The sequence below is a fragment of the Pipra filicauda genome, unplaced genomic scaffold, assembly GCF_003945595.2.
Source record: "Pipra filicauda isolate LSUMZ 115617 unplaced genomic scaffold, ASM394559v2 scaffold143_size2779998_pilon, whole genome shotgun sequence".
Classification (NCBI taxonomy): domain Eukaryota; kingdom Metazoa; phylum Chordata; class Aves; order Passeriformes; family Pipridae; genus Pipra; species Pipra filicauda.
In genome coordinates, this window is record NW_024103918.1 from 1,676,113 (window position 1) to 1,693,795 (window position 17,683).

General features: G+C 39.2%; 1 protein-coding gene across 1 annotated transcript in view; it reads left to right on the forward strand.

Moving 5' to 3' along the window:
- ALK (ALK receptor tyrosine kinase) overlaps positions 1–17,683 on the forward strand; it is a 307,386-nt gene that overhangs the window by 86,089 nt on the left and 203,614 nt on the right. Inside the window, 1 exon segment of the mRNA XM_027713024.2 lies at positions 6,782–6,946. Coding sequence (XP_027568825.2) covers positions 6,782–6,946 — 165 coding nt within the window.

Below are 17,683 nucleotides of genomic sequence, written 5' to 3' on the forward strand. Positions count from 1 at the left end.
GCTCAACATTTTTTCAATAATAAAATAACATACAGTTAGAAAACAAGTGTCTTTTCTCCCTGTCTCTCAAGTATTCATCTTCTCTAGAGATCTCTCAAAATTCATGCAAGAGGTCTCTTGTATGATTGTCAAAATATGACAGTTCATCCAACCACTATTTTGTGCCAACTGGAGCATGTTTTCTAACAATCACTGTTAGTCAGTACTTCATTTTTTCTTGGCCAGAACTGGCATTAGAAGTGCACTGTCATGTATTGTTTCTGCTGCATGCATGGGAGACTTGGTGGGCAAATATTTCTTGTGTGGAGAATGAGCTCTGTCACTTCTTGGAGCAGGAGGAATGGAAAGGAGAGCTATTGCTAGTTGTTCTCCCAGCACCCCTTCCTCACACTTCTCTCTGTAGCTGTCTTGAAAGACTGTGCTTATAATTGATTGATGAAGGAGTCCTGGCCCTCTTCTTTGTAGTTTGATTTCCACCGAACAAAGCAGCTGTCAGAAATTTTGGTGATTCAGTCCCTGGTGCACGCTGAGGAGCTGGGTATGTATAAAGTAGATGCTGTCATTTTTAAGGTTCTCTTAACAAATAGATGAATAGTTGTGTTGCTGTTTTCTCTAAGCAGTGGCCCATCCAGCAGTGGCTCACTTCCCAGAGGATTAATTTAAGAGCTCCACAGGGAGGCAGGCAGCTTGCCCTGCGCTGGGCATCCAGGCCCCAGCACTCTTCCCCGGGGGTTATTCCCTTTTCTACTGAACATGTGAAATCATGCCTCCGGTGGGGCTCCTCCAAAACTCTTTTCTTCAGAATGCAATCTAACCTTAATAGCCCCTCCCAGGGGAAACCTGAGTGTTTTTCCGCCAAGGTGGGCATTGAAGGAATGAGCCACACTTGACCCTGCCCAGCAGGTACCACCCCTGCGATCTTGCCCTGGGTGCTGGGGAGAAATTGGCCACATTGAAGACTTCCTTGCTGGCATCGAGCTCTGAGGAGCCCTTGGAGCCCTGCGACTGAACGTCGTCGCTGTGAGGGAACAGCAGCCTTCCTGTCAGTAAATTCTAGGTCGGGGGGGGCGTACACCAAGGAGACCTGCTGGTGCGGAGGAAGGACACAGAGAGATAAACTAACTTGCACTAAGTAGCTCGAAATTAAAAGGAGGTCCCTGATGAACACAGGCTGCGTCTCAGGGCAGGGAGAGGAGCTGGCACGCTGCCCAGCTGTTCTCCTCACTGCTTCACTTGCAGGTGACTGAGGTTCATCAGATGGGATGGACCCCAAAGCCCTGCAGTACACAGTGATGCTATGGGGCTACTTGAGTGCATCCCCAGTTCCCCAACACCCCTGTCAGGCCATGCTGCTGCTCTCACACTTCTCAGCTCCTCGAGTGGCAGCCTCAAGACCAGGCAGTTATTGTTTGGCACAGGCATTTGCTAAGGGTAGATCCAGGGTGCCTGACAGGGATACATGTGGCATACTGTCCCTTAAAATATGCAGTTTGCCCTTTCTCATTCCTGAGCAATGGAAGGAAATAGGTGAAAACGTCTCTTGAGGCTTGCTTGCTCAGCAGGAACAAGGCAGTTAAACCCTGCAATTGTTTTTCCTCTTGAATTTGTGTGACCGCCAACACCTTTTCCCTTGTGCTTTTTTCCTGTGCCCTTCCTTCCTATTATGGATTCACTCATTTTAAATTGCTGCTGTATCTCCAGTTGCACAGGGAAAAGATAACACCAGGAATCCATTTGCAAGGACTTTCACCCCTTCTTTGTGCCAGCGGGGCAACGCTCACTTCCAAGGACCTGGCCTTGATCCTCCTGGGTGTTCAGCAGGCTGGTGAGCTGACAGCCAGAGAGCAGAGTCTCCTACTTATGTTCTATTCTTGGGGAGAAATACTTATCGCTGCAGGCTTCTTTGTGTCACCCTGCATGTGCGGCCTGTATTGGGGAATAGAAATGCAGAAAGTCCTGATGAGGCAATTGCAACCCTTAGATTGAATGGCCTGTGCCCTTTTGTACTCAAAGGGAATGGGAAGGCTTTAGGAACTGGCTCTGTCACTAGGATTAATAACTGGAAAATCAATTTGTCATTTCCCTGTCATAAATTAAAAGCTTATAGGCCTTATAACACGAGTAAAATAGAGGTTAGTGGGTATTGATGGAGGTCTCAAAGCTCACTCAGCAGAGCAGATCTCTACTATACAATTTAAATTATGTCTCCTCCGCTAGGAATATCTGTCAATATTTGTATTAAAAAAAGACATCCTGTGCAAGAATATTTTATCTGTTTCTACACCGCTGCTGTGACTGTTGCTGCTGAAAGAGGTATGTTCTTGAGGGAGGTTGTGGTCCCGATTTGACAGGTGTAAGTGACCTTTACATTGTGCATTTTTCTGCGGATGTAGTGTAAATTAGTCATGTTTAAGCTGATGAGGTGCCAGTGAGGATGTGCATCTCTAAGCTGATCTTGCTGAGAACAGAGAACCTCTGCCTGCTCCCTTGTCTGTGGCAGTGAGGTGAGAAGGCAACCACACCTTTCCAAAGGGGTGCCCAGCTGAGAGTAATGGAGGAGTGATTTGTAAGGGAGGGAGAAGGACCTTTTAAAGTCAGGAACATGTAGAACTAGAAAGGAGCAGTCTAAGAGGAAATTACCTGCTGGTAAGATTTTTGTGGTTGAAAGGAGATGTGGTTTAGACCAAATAAACCAAGCCTTTTTTTGGGCAGCTGAAGAAAGGATAATCAGAATAGTTTCTCAACAAGAACTGGTTTTTTTATATATCCCCTTAAACTAGTTTATTTTTGTTCTAAATAAGGCATGTTTCAGTGATGGGTGATTACACAAATAATCTAAGATGACCCAAAGAGCGAATGATCCATAATCTGACCTGCAGCAAGGTAAAAGGATATTTCCCACAGATTACTGTGTTTTGGTTTATTATTCATATTACTATTTTAAGTCATTTGTTTATTAGAAAGCTCTAATCAGTTTAATTGAAACAGATATGGTTGCCAGATATTTTAGTTATTTGTGCATAAATTATTGCTGTTAGGTACGTTGGTTAAAAATAAATAAATTGAAGCAGTCACAAGACTCAAGCATCATCAGACATACACAGATTCCAGTGTCTTTTCAATTGAATAGTAACTTAATTTGCTTTTCATTCTATGGTTAGTATCCTGTATCTTTTTATGTACCAGAAGCTAAACTGATTGATGTCTAAGCCTTTCTTAAAGACATTTTTACCTTAATTTGATTATAAGCATCACTTTTGTTTCTTCTTTAAAAGTGTAATGGTGAAATAGACCTCTAATAAATTATCTGTTCTGTCTCTCTCGTGTCCAGTAGTTGCAGATGAAAGAGATTGTTGGGCAACGAGTTGTTTGTTTGGTTGTTTGGGTTTTTTTTTAAATTTAAAAAGAGCTTTTGCTATTTTTTTGCTATATGGAACTTTAATTCATATAGAACCTTTAGGATCTATAGTGTTAATACAGCTCTGGCATAAATGCATTTATTGGGTGTAAATCTCTGTGACCTCACTTTTAGAAAAACATCAGAAATCACAAAAAAAAGAAAAACATCCCACTTTACTGATTAGGCACACTATTCAAGTCCCAAAGCTCTGTATCTAGTCAATTTATATTGCTAGTAAGTTTAAAAAATAATCACTAAAAGTTGTGTTAGATTTAATTGCCTTCCTGCAGTATTTGGTTTTTCAGTAAAAGGCAGAATGGCTTTTATTCAGCTTCCAAAGACACATGGCTTCTGCTTTCTGTGCTTAACTGGGCAAGACAAGAATAAACTTGGTCTTTCATTTAAATGTTAAGACAAAAGTAAAGAAGGAAGGAAAAGCACTTTATTTTTTTATGCAGAGATGTAAAATTTGACAGGTGATTTGTGGCAGCAATTCAAATGTTATGAAGGTTCTGCATTTGCAAGTGTGGCTTATGTGGTCTTGTAGCAGCTAACACATCAAAACTAGCTTATCAGTGAAAAAAAAAGTATTGTATACAATTCCTTTTTTATAAAGTATATTGCATTGTCAATAGTGAAGGACATTGTGAAAGAAGGAAAGCCTAAGGGTAGGAAGTTAATGTTAGGCTTAGAAGATTGGATGCTGTTTGCTGTGTTGCATCAGATAGCATTTCTTTGTCATCATTTCTTTGTACTGAATAGGATAATAGCACTGAAATTTGTGTCTTACACAGGACTAATTTAAATAAGAGCCTAAGAAAAGTACTGATATTCTGGTGATGTGAGGGGACTACTGAGTTCTGGAGAAGATGCAAGTATGTTTCCATTAAATCGCAGACACTGTCAGATGTAGGAGCCAAATCATCTCCCCCTCTTCCAAGGAAAAACCTGTTGTAAAGGACATTCAGCTTGACCACAGCAGGCATGTTAGATCATGCCTACTTCTCTATAAGCTATTCATTGCAAGGGAAGGAGGTGCTACTTGCCTTTTTTTTCTTTACTTTCCCCTCTTCAGGCAGAGCCTTTAGTTGTCTGCAGGGATCATAAGACTGAATGTGATGACTGTTATTTAGTCACATACCCCAATTAATTTGTACCAGTTGTAGGTCAGAGGCCTGCTGTGTTAAGGGCTCCATAACTGATTGATAGCTCTCTTCTGAGAATGGAATTCTGGAAAGTCGAATGGGGGAGCAGAGCTGGCTATTGAGTATTGACAATCAGACTGTCATGGGGGACTGGAGGAGGAAAATGAGGAGTGCCTTGTGGATATCCATGGAGGGCTTCTCTGCTTGGGTCAGGAGAGTAAGAGAGCACACAGGCTTCTGTTTCAAGCAGCTGGGCAGGAGAGGAGGGGAAGCAAGCAGCAACTTCTGGAAAGCTGAAGAAAGTATGAGGGAATCAGGATCAGGAAGACAAGGCCACAAAGAATGAAGTAGTTGATTTGAAATGATTGTTCTTGCCACGTGTCATCCTTGGCTTGGGCTTTCCATTTCACCATCCAGTGGGTTCCATCAAAACAGTCCTTACGTGAGCTGTGTTTCTTCCCTCCACCTTTTTTTTCACAGTGCCCTAAAACACATACTCCTCAAGGTGTTCCCCGTAACAAAACTGTACAGTAATGACAATACATCTTCTCTAACATGTAGTTGAGCATTTGGTTGCTCTTTGATACAAAGTTTAATAGACTCCTAATACTTTATAGGGTTAAAAAAAAATTTGGGTTTGTTTTTCTTTTTTTTTTAATTGGTAAAGACCATCTAAGGGACTTTAAGAAATAAGTGGTCTGAGGTTTGGGTATGATATTGCAATAGTAAACTATATAGCATTAATATATCCACAGTTCCCTGCTGCCCAACTTGAAGTGTTCTTCATGTATCATGAAATTTATATTGATAACATAGAGGCCTGAAGAGAGTAGGGGCTTGTGCATTTGAATTTAAGGAAATGTGTGTAATCCTTGTTTCTGCTGCTTGTAGTGTATATGGATTTCTTATGTTGTATGGTTTCCATGGCATTGTGAAGTATTCAAAATGCTGAGTGAATGTTAAAGCACCTGGTTAAGAATATCAAATATAAACTGGAAAAAGACTGTTCCTTCCAGCTTGCTGTTAAAACAGCAAATTAGCTGGGAAAAGTGTAGCGGGAGGGCAACGGTATTAACCTTCAGATTAGAAAATATTATATCACCAGGAGAATAGGCTGAACTACATAAATCTGTGCCCACTAAAGGAATTAGATGTTTAATAGAGAATGTAATTGAAGTTTAAAAAAAAAAAAGTTAATTTCACTAATGTCAATTCAGATTTTTTGTTTCACTTGCATAGCTATGGCAGGACAGTAGACAGTATAGAAAACTCAAAAGAGCAGCTGGATTTTTTTGAAGAGCTTTTTCAAATAGATCTAGCCTGTTCAGAACCAGTGAGTTAGTTCAGAAATAGTTTCTTTTTCTTACTGAATATTGTGTTGAGTGCTGACTGTGGTGGTAAAAACAAATGTATACAGGAAATTCCAGAAAATTTTATGTTCTTGACAATTAAAAGTAAAATCCTTTAAGGGTATCATTGCATGTTGTGTTAAACAACTTGAATTATGGTGTAAATTGGACCCTGGGAAGTGAATCATAGTTACACCAGCAGAGTAGTGGGTTTCTGAAAGAGAAACATCTCAAAAGGAAATGTCTATGTTGGAGGCAGATGCTGGCTGTACTACCTGGAGGTTGAAGTTTTACAGCAGCAAGTCAGGTTTCTGCTGCTTCTGCTGCCTCACTAAAGTGTTTCAAATCCAGAGAGTCAGAATGTTGCCTAGTGGGTACAGTCCCTATGGCTACCAGCACATCCCATATGCCCAGGATATATGACTTGCTTTGTAGAGACCTGTGTTCACTGAGATGAAACATCAATGTGAAGAGTGTTAGTAGTCTTTGCACTACACTGGTCCTGGTTGAATTTGAACCACCATTCCAGAAGACATTGGCTTTATGTCCCATTTTATCCATTGACTAACGGATATCATTCAGTCCGGATGATGTCTTTCCCTGTTTTAGCCTGTGCTGCCCTTTTAGCTGTCCTGAAGGGGAATAACTGGCTCTCGGACCTTCCTTTTGAGGCTGCTGCCTCCATAATGAACCTCTCTGTGCAGCACATTCAGGCACATATTTGCCTTTCTGTTTATTGAATTCTTCTATTTCTTTCTAACTCATTATGGAAAAAACCAAGCCCTAACTTACTAAACTATAAAATTAGTGTGTATACACATCTTCTAGCACAGAGGAAGCTGAATTTAATTAACCTGATATGTTTTATGTCTGTTTTCTTTTTCCAGTATTTGACTGCAATTTTGAATCTCCTTGTGAGCTGGAATATTCCTTTACCTCAAAAGATCAGGAAACCCCCAACAACGCCTGGGTCAGACTGAGTGCAGAGGAGATCTCACAGCTAAACATCCCAGATGGGCCAGAGAGAGATCACTCTGAAAGTACACCTAAAGGTAAGACAAATACAACTATTATGCCTTCAGTGTAGTGGTTAGTTTTAAAAACAAAGCACCCATGCTCCCACCCCCAAAAATAACCCTCACAAAAAAACCCAAAACCCCACCCAAACAAACACGTCCTCCTGAAATGCTAAAGACAGCTAGAATCCTTTTACTGCAGCAGATGATGAATGCAAATGATGTGACAAACAAAAGAGGGTCATTCTGCGCACGAGAGATCTGTTTTCATCTAAAGGCAACCTTCATAATCTATATGGGAATCAAAGCATCAAATATAATATTGTGTAAAATCCTAATTGGGCTGACCCATGCCATGGATGGTATTTGGATGAGAACTATCCTATGGTGCCTATGTTTAAAGTCATTCAGTGTTTGGAAGAGTTTAGCCTTACCTTTGCTCAACGTCCTGTGTACTGCTTGCATATTTGCAGACCATTTTAGGCAATATCTTGTGTCCAGGGCTTAGGTTCTCTGTTTGGTAAGAAAGCAAAAGATGGGGTTTGTCCTTAATATAAGGAAAAAAGATCCTGTCTTTAAAGAGAGCAAGGAAGCCTGAAAAGAAGAGAGTGCAATAGATTTTTCTCCTTTCTTGGAAGAAAATTTGGTTTGTTGGAATTATTTTTCCTGCTCGTGATCATATCTGTGAACAGCAGCATATTTCATTAAGATTATAAGTTCTGAAAGATTTTTAGATGTATTTGTGCTCTTCTAACCTTAGGAAAGCAGCAAAATCCTTAACATCCTTTTGACTGTTGGTGACATCTGCTTGAAACCTCTCCCTGTAAGGGTCAGGTGGTGTTGATAAGAACAGAACTACAAAAATGGAAATGGGGAAGTTAGGGCTACAGGCTTTATCCAGAAAAACAAAGAGATGTCAGGAAGGACAACGAAAATTATGAGGGATAAGTTTCCATACTAGGAAAAACTAAACAGACGAAAACTCTTTATTTTGTCTACAGTGGTAGGACTTAAAAGTCTTTAAAATGCACATTGAAGAGCAGTGGAAAGCAGCTGTGAAGTTAGTGAGTTCCAGGTATAGAACAAGTGAGCGGAGATATTTTTCATGTAGCACCTGAATAAACTGTGCGAATAAGATACATGAATTAATGTTATGGGGGCCAGAAGTATGCATAAATTTAAAGAAAGATCAGATTAATTCTTGCAGAATGCATTCGTCACTGCTTGTTTAATTCAAATTTAAGGCCTCTTATATAGAAAGCTGCAAGTGAAAGGATCCTTTTCTTAGTAGCCAGCGTCAGAGATGGCATTTGACTTTGCAGAGCTGCAGTCTGACTGCTCGTAGCAGTTGTTATGTTCAGGTGAATACTGAGGAAATTTTCAGTGCTGCTTTTCGTTGATATTCTGTTTTCTCATCCATATCAATAGTATAGCACTTTTCCCCAGATAGCCATTATAAATTAACTTTTAAGGCCCATTGATTCATCAGCAGACCAAGTCATTTTGGCGTGATCTGTGTCGTGTGTAAAGCAGATGGACCACATTTGTGCTGCAGGCAAATATCTTCTAATTTCCACATCAGCGAACATACATACGCATACTGAATTTCTCGCTATAAAGATACAGTTCAGGGAAAGTTTGAGGTAAAGCAGAAGTTCTGCTCTTGTTCTTTTTCTAAAATTCTAGTGCAAGCTGGCTGCCACTGAAATTTAGGAATCAAAACCTTGTTTTGAGTTGAGAAGAGTAGCTGTCACTTTCCTGAAGTGGGGAAAAAATGGGATAAGCCACAAGGAAGTAAATGTATTGTTCCAGGTAAAGAGTCTGGCCAGGTCAATGTGGTGCTCCATTTTGTATGATTCTTTTGAATTCTTTTCAGTAGAGTTATACCTTTGTCTGTACTCAGTTTTCTATATCTGCCAAAGCACAAGAAAGAGAGACTGTTGACTGGCCCTGTAGCCCAAAAACAAAGGTGTTAGTGGTTGATGATTTCCAATTGCCTATTGGGGTAAAATTCCATTTCTAAGACCAAAGTATGTTTTTTCCATCTGGAATATAGGCAATTTAGGCTGAAGCTTGTGCTCTGCTGTTTTCTGCTGTTCTGAGGGGCAGGTAACCAGTGTCATATTGATTGAGTGGATTTAGATTGGTGGGCCATCAGAGTGGATTATCTGAGGTGATGTATTTGCTTGTATGTGTGTGTGTGTTTGGTTTTTTAATGTATCAGGCATGCTGGACATGGTGGTAATTTAATCTTAAACCCCTCAGTAGAACTGTAGGTCTGCAACTCATAGACAACTGTAACTCTTGCTTGTGTAAAGACTCATTTGAAAAGCAACACTTGGAGCTAGCATCTAGATATTTTAAATCACTTTAATTACGGCTGTTTGGCATAGATAGTTGTGTGGTCTGTTTCAATCTGAAATAATTAAGCACAGTAGTTCCAACCCCCACTGTTTCCTGCAAATTGTACTTGCAATTATCTCAATCTCATTTCATCTCCTTTGCAGACAGTAATGCACAGAGATAAACAGATAGCTTAACTAGATTTTGGGATGGTTTAGCTCATACTTGTCACTTGGTTATCAGGTCATGTCAAGACATTGATAGGGACAAATGCCTCTGGTATGATTCATTGTGCTGCCTGTAAGTTTCTTTAAAAGGTTCAGTAGAAAATCACTGGTAGATCTCCCTAAGACAGGCATTAGAAGAACTTCTGTATTTTTGCCCCTGTCCCAGCAGCATGATACAGCTCAGTGTCAAGAAATTGGAACAAATCATGGATTAAGCTGCCTAGAGTAAGAACTAGTTTCAGGTGTCTCAGCATTTGGTTACAGTCACATCTGAGCACTCCATTCACTTGGCATGTTCAGCATGTACTGTCACACAAATCATTGATCTTCTGAATAGGAATAAATGGTGAGGTGGAAGAGTTTGATATTCAATTATTCAGGGTAAAAGATTGAAGGTCTAGTTTTCACGGAATTGAAAAAGGATGCTTAACCAGGTAATAGTGACAGGTGAAATTTAGTGTAGATTATTTGAATTGAGGTGGTGTGAGAGACAATCGGAGTTTGGCATATATGCAGACAGATTGTAAGCTGGTTATGGTCACTTAAGCTGATTTGGGGGTAAGAATAGAGCTCTGAAAACATCAACTCAGAAGCAGTCACTAAGTAAAGGTGATTTTGGGGCTTACTGGGAAGAGAGTAGGAAGTAGGAACAGTATGCTATAGTATAAATGTGAGGGGCAGCTGTATCTAAAACATGGTATTCTGTTCTAGATCCCATGCATCAAAAATCTTTTAGTACAGCTGGGTAAGTTTTTAAAAGAAAGAAAACAAGGTTGATCTAATGTACGTAATGGCTGTCTTTTATGAAGTCTTAAATTAACCAGGGCTACACTGCCTGCAAGAGACGTCTAAAGGAATACATGGTAAGGTTGTATAGAAATCAAAGTATTTTATAAAATCTTTATAAAATATGTATAAAGGTTTATAAACTCCGAAGACATTGTAAAGCACTGAGAGGATGAGCACAGAAAAAATATTTGGTATTTCTTCTAATACAGAATTGGACAGCATCGGGTGAAATTAGTAGATGTCAGGTAAAACAAAAGGAGATCCTTTAGTATGTAACAAATAGGGAAACCGTGGAACTTTTTTCCTGGGATATTGTTGGTGCTGAAACATTCTGTGAGCGTGCAAATTGACAGAATATGAGCAGAGAAGAAAAACAGTTACAGCTACTGGATTCTCAAGACAACCTTTCCTGGCTCAGAAAGTACGTGCGTGAGAGGCCGTGAAGGCCAGGGGTGATGAGGTACAACTGTTTGCTCTTCCTGTTCATATATTCTTTCCTCTGTATCTCCACCTGTCTGTTTTAAGAGCCAGATATCTAAAGTTAATGGATCTTTGGTCCGTGCTGGTAGGGTTGGTGTGGTGGTGTGTCCCTACCTCACCTCCCAGCCCAGGGTTTTCTTCCCTTTCAAAAAGGAGAAAAATGCACTAAGAGTTTTGGACCAGTTTGGAGAGTCAGAGAAAAGTTGCTTTTTAAACACTTAATGTTATTTGCTATTCTGTTAAAGCCTTGGGAATGCCTTCAAACCATGCAAAAATATTGAATATTTATTAGAAAAAACTTCATGACTGTCTGTCTGTAGAGATCTAGAAAATAATGATTATCAAGGTACTTTGGGGTTGGGGTTTTGTTTTGAAAATTTGTGCTAAAACGTTTCACTCTTCTCCATTCCACACAATCTTGTAAGTGGAGCAGTGGGTGTTAGAATCACTAGTGTATCTTCCAGCTATGCCTCTGAAGATCTGCTGGAGTTACAAACATTTCCAAGTCTAACTTCTGTAACTTTCTGCAGGGTCAGAGATTTAAGGTTAAAGTTCCATCGATGTGCTAAGGATTGACAGTAAAACCTCTACTTTTGGGATCTGAATCAGGATTGTATGTGCTGTAATGAATAGGCAATCCATTGTGGATTACTAGACTTCTTTTAATCCATGAATAAGTAAAAAGATGCTATAAAAAATTCAAGCATTTTGCATCACTGACTGCCTTTATTTATTTTGACAAGTGTGATTGATTCTTAATTATTCATGATCCTTCATAATATATTATAACAGCAAACGTACTGCAGTCTATTGTAATGAAATATGAGGAATTGCAGTTCTTGCTACTGTGGCAATATTTCCTAAGGAGGCAGGTCGGACAAGCCAGTTTGTGATTGGAATGAAGGGGTTTGCAGGAAGTTGCACTTTGCAGCTGTGGGGATGTATGTGTTTGTCATGCTCAAGTTGGAGAGTCATTTGCCTCTCTAATAAACCTGAGACGGGTCAAACAAGCCGTAAATTCTGTACCTTTCAGCTCTTGAGTCAAACCCAGGGCTTTCTGTACTATGAGGGCCTCTAGAACACAGCTCTAAGTAGCAGGTGGTTTAACATACATCAGAAAGTGTGTCTTTTCAGAATTCATCTCTTGGGCTACCTCGTCCCACCGCTTGTATTTTCCTTCCGCCGGGGGCCACTGGCTCAGGTTCCTCTCAGCAGACTTGCATTGCTGTGTTGCCCAGGGACTTTGGAGGACAGTAATCATTGCCCTTGATCTGAGAGCAGAGTTGTGGCTTCCTTCTGAGTCGAATTTTACAAGGAAGAGATGACCACTAGTACGAAATGTATTTAAGGGGGAAGGACCAGTAGCAGCTGCACCCAAAACAATTACTCACAAATCTAGGTCTGATCAAATGTCAGAGTGGTCTGTTTCTAATCATAAATGCAATTTTAAACTTGAATGTTTTGAGTCTTGACCACTCTTGACCATGGTGATGCAGGCAGGTTGCCTGCTCCTCTTTTAAATCTTGTGATTCTAGGTAAAGTAAGTGAATTTCTGCTTCTGTGATTTGAAGATTTCAGGGCCAGGAAAATATGCAACTGCTTGATAAAAAGCTCAGATTAAGAGATAAGTTAGGGAGGTATGACCACCATTTCAAATAAAAATCAAAGCCACCCTGCAAATGTGAACTCCAATTGAGACAACTTCTTAATGGAAAATGTAGATTAAACTTTCATGAAGGATGGCAGGGGAAGTAGGAGATGAATGAGGACAGTGCCCTAACCAGCTACTGATTAGTTGAAAAGCTCTTATGTAAGTTCTAAAACAAGAAGTATCTGCATATTTTGTTAATGTGGTTTTGATTTTCGTAATTATTACTAAAGAAATGGAGCAAGGCTAAGGCACTGAGCATATTAACAAATGGGAAATAATGAACTGCAGGATTATAAAATGGCTGTTGACTTTAATTTATGATTCCTCAGACAAAGAAGAACGAGGCAGATAATAAAAGATAATAAATAGTATTTTGTTTCAGATTATCACTTTATTAACAAAACAGCAGAGTATAAATCAATGTGGGCTTGCAAGAACTAAGTAGGTGAGAAGTTATTTTTCATGTATGACTCAAGCAGAAAAGAGACTTTTAACACTTGCAATTCCACTAAAAATTGGGAAAAAAATTCTCTCTGAAAAAGATAGCTATTTACCAGGGGAAAGAATAAGGGGTAAAAAGAGTAGCTGGGCTCACAGTAGATAGCCAAAAGTTTTCCTTTTACATTAATTCTTATGACTGGTTTGAGGATATGCCTTGATCTCATAGAACTGATCTAGCTTATGTGCTTTTTAAACAAGGTAGCAGAGGTATTTCTTCTTTAGTAAGTCATTGAGATCTTGACAGAGTAGGCCTGGAAAAAGAAACAACAAGCCAAGAATTGTTTTCTCAGGGGAATTTCTATTTTGAGAAGAAAAATGTTTTTGAACCTACTGCAAATTTTGACAAAAAACTTGCAGACCCGAATGTTTATTGCATCCCCCTCTCTAATGCTGAAGAAGAACGTGGGTCATCCTGGTCTGCAAAGATTCAATCCATATGGTTGAATAGTCCTTAAAAAGATAGCTCTGTGATATGATGCCACCCTAGTTTTATTATTTAGAAGCATTCAGATAAACCACCGGTATCCCATGAAGATTTGTAAACTTTTGTGGTTTTGTTTATTCCAAGTGGGATTCAGTTTCTTATTAGTTATTTTCCTCTTTAAGATTTTGCCAGCAACTCAGTGGAAATAATTGTTGTGTGTGAGTTGAAGGATCAGCTACGTACTGCAAGTGAAATAGCAGAAGAATTAAGTGAGATCTGGAAGTCACACATGGACCGAAAATTATCAATCGATCTTACTGCAAATGAGAGTTTTATGGATTTGTAGGGATGACTGTCAGATTCTTTGTAAACAAAGAGAGGGTTTAAAATCAAAAATATTATTTACAATGACTAGTTCTGTCTGCTCTAGAAGAGATTTAGATTCTGATACTCAATTTCCCAACATATACATATCAAGTGTTACAACACAGCCCCACAACACAGAAATTTATGCAACATTGAGACACTAAATGCAAACCAAACTTGCTTCCAGAGTTCATTGGGCTGTGGAGAAGGAAAAATACAGCCTTTTTATGATGATCAGATTCCAGCTCATGCTCTGTCAGTACAAGAAATGGACCAGGTGTTCTTAGCATTTTGCAGCTTGCTCTTCTCATTAGTACTACACTTGTGCTTTGTTGTTGCAAAATTATTTCCCTTTAATGAGCCTGCTCTAAAGAGGCAAATTATTGTCTCGCTCTAGGACAGTGTGTTTGTTTATAGAGTAGGTATGTATTTATACAGACTATGGATAATCACGTGGGTTTGTTGATTTTAGAAATCTTGTTTGTTCATTCCTTAATTCAGTGAAGACTTGCATGCAACTCAACATGAAGCATTCTGTTCCCCAAGCTGAAGAAGAAAAATTAATTTTAGTGTGCATCAGATGTTAGTATGCTCTAATGGCTTGCTGCATACCTGTGACTAATGTACTCCAACAAGTATATCCAGAAAAGGCATAGACAATGAAGAATAAATGGGATGTAAAATGGTCTCTTTCTCACTCCTAATGACGGTTTGTCCTTGGCAAGATGAGAGATATATTAAAAGGACAGCTGGAGGGAAGAGTGTCCTGCTCTTGGCTGTGTTTGACCTTTTTATAGGAAAAGACTACTGGATTAACACACAGTTGTAATTTTTTTTCCCTCCATGGTGTTTGTCCTTTATCACCAAATACAATGTGTACATCCAAGCATATGTTGTGTTCAGAGGTTTTTTTAATTGAACTTTTTAAGTATAGAAAACTCACATTTGTGCAAAAAATATTCAATTAATTAATTAGTTGTTATTTGGTAGTTTTAATTTCTTTCTAGCCTGCCTGTTGCCTCTATTTTCCATGCGTTTATTTTTTTACCATTCCAATGGCAGCTCATGCATATGTCTCTGTACATAAAAATATAATGTATGATTAAGGAGTATCAGCAAGACACTGCAAGCCTTGCAGCCACTGCACATTGCCAATCCTTACCAACCATAGTCTTACTGTATCCATTGCCAAATGCTACAATAACTTGTGCTTCTTTAGCACTTTACCTATGAGACTCTGAGAAGGGTCTACTATATAAGGCGCTTCATATGGTTTTAAAGAGTTGAGAGACGTGTTTCTCCCTGTTGTCAAAGAGAATCTAAAGCACAGTGTAATTAAATCAATAGCCCGAGGTGAGTTGTGTTTCTAGGTGTGCCAAACTTGTTGTATCTCTTGCATCTTAACCAGTACTAACAATTGTTGGAGCCCATGGCTTCACAGTATTTTTGTCGTGAGGTTTGGCTTGGTCTGCTTTTAGTGAATAGATATAATCACGTGGGATTTTCTACTGAACTATTCTGTGAGATTATATTAAAAGCATAAGCAAATCGACAAGACCTGGAATATTTTTGCTTTTATTCTTCACATCAAAGATGATGTGTCTGTTCTGTTGCAGTAGGTATCTTACACACCTATGCTTGGATGAATACATTAAAAGAGACTCACAGAACTGCAAAAGCTAAGACATTTTTCTGCTGTGACTCTTGCTAAGAATGAAGTCCAGCTAATTAATCAGAGGTAAAAAATTGTTAATTTGGGATTGTGATAGAGAAAACATCCCTATTTAGTCAGGATCTTAGGGCAGGCTAAGCTAAACCCAAGTACAGTTTAACCATTTTGCCAGGTGAATTTGGGTAAAGAAAGAGAAGAATGATTTTTAGTATTTCTGTCCTTGGTTTTCTGATGAAATTCGAGTTGTTTAGATGCAAGTCTGTAAAGGATATATTGGTACCAATGCTTGTTTAATATCTCATTTTTGGGAAGACAGAACTGCATGTAGTACTTCAGAGGTGTTACTGTAAGTATTCCCCTAGACATGCTTTCACAGGTTAAGTCTTACGAGAATTGTTAATGTTAAAGCTGACCAAAATAGTTTTATTTTTCTTTCCCTTGAAGGGGCGGGGAACCTGTGAGCTTAGTTGTTTTTTCTTATAGTAGCTTAAACTGAGCATGCTTATTTTATCTCACTCAAAATAACCAAAGAAGGTTGCAGCATTAAAGATAAGGTACTGAGTGAGAATTCTGTTTTCTATCTTTAAAAAAATAAATTTTGTAATACCATGCAGTGCCTGCTTAGGTGGCCCCGAGCAACTTGCCTAGATTCTAATGAATAATCATCCATTCAATTATGAGTTAGAAGCTATCCCTGAAGTTTCATCTGTTTTCTTTCTTTGCTTGTTTTGAGAACACAGTGATTAAACAGATGGTATAATGTACAAAGACGAGAATGGCCATACTGGGAGAGCAGGAGAGGGAAGAAAACTGGTGGCCAGACTTCCCCAAACATCCTCTCACTTTTCAGACATGCTGTGTCAGAGGCTGTGCACTGAGGGGAGCAATAAAAAATAGCCCTCCATGTTATGTTGTAAGTCTGATGGGGTACATACTGCAGTATCTTCTTGTTGATTTGGGATCTCCAACCCTAGACCGTATTTCTTTGTTGAGCAACACTTCCTTTCTGTGCAGTGACAGACACTTTGCATCGTGCTTTTGGTGAAGGAATCGCTTTCTCAGAGTCCCTTTGTGTCCCTTTAGTCTCAACAGCTTACTTTTCTTGTCTGTCAAATGCAAGCAATTTAGAAATGCTTGACCTTTGTCTCTTACCTTCCCTAACTAAACAGAGTTTTAAAAAAAAGTTAGATATGAGTGACAATCTTTCGTTAAAATGAAAATACTCTGTTTTTAGAAAATCATTTGTAGTTCACATTAATGGTTCTTATCACTTGTAAAGCCAGATGAAAGTCAGTTTTGTTAGCTGAATGCTCCAGTGTCACAACACAGATGAGAGAAGCAAGCACCACTTGATTCTAAATGGCATTTCCTTAGGAATTCAAGAAATATAATAGTAGACTTTTAGCCATTGTTCTTCATTTTTTCTTCTTTCTTTTCTGTGTCTGTGAGCAGATCCTACCACTCTACTGTGAGAGGCTATCTTTCTAAATTATCTGGTGTAAACACGAGTAAACAAGATGATGAGTAGACTTCTCCGGATTGGCAGAGGTGTTCATACAGCAGAACCAGAAGATTTGTTACTTGCCATTGCCTGTGTTAAAAGGATAAACCTGATAAAGGACGGAACTACAATAATTTGCTTTGTGTGTTGCTTTTACTGGGGTTCATGTTGCTGCTTTCGTGTGCTTCCAGTGGGGAAGTGGAAAGGTCAGGCAATGAAGGGAAGCATTTTGCTGTGTACCACAGATAGTCATCTCTGGCAGTCATTTAGAGGCTTGCAAGGCACACAAACAGCATAATAAAGGTTAGATCACAACTCCTTTTCACCTGTCACAGTAATTTTGTTTATCAGAGAAAAACCCAAGCTGCAGAACTCTGGTATTGATTTTGAGCAGAAGGTTCAAGGATGTTCTGGTTTAAAGATGTTTATTCAGAGAATGGAAGAAACAAAAAGCCCATGTTAAAGCAACATTATGATGCAGGTTTAATTCCACTCTCTGGGTTTTTCCTGAAGGTGTGAAAGTATTTGAGGAAGAGGCAGAGGATGGTTTATGTTTGATTTCTCTAAAAAATTACAGCTTTTCAAACTGCCTGCTATGGATAGGGCAGGCTCTGCCCACCTGCCTGAATTGATCCTGCATTTCAACAAGGGCCCTTCATTAGAGGTGAAAGTTTACTGTGACATACATAGCTTGGAATTTTACACATGGCACTTCCTTGGATTGGGAGAGAAAGAAAAGATCGTTCTGGTGGCCTCGTTGCCTAATTGCACAGTACTGAAAGCCATTTTCATTCTGTAGTTCTTGGTTTATTAAGTGTC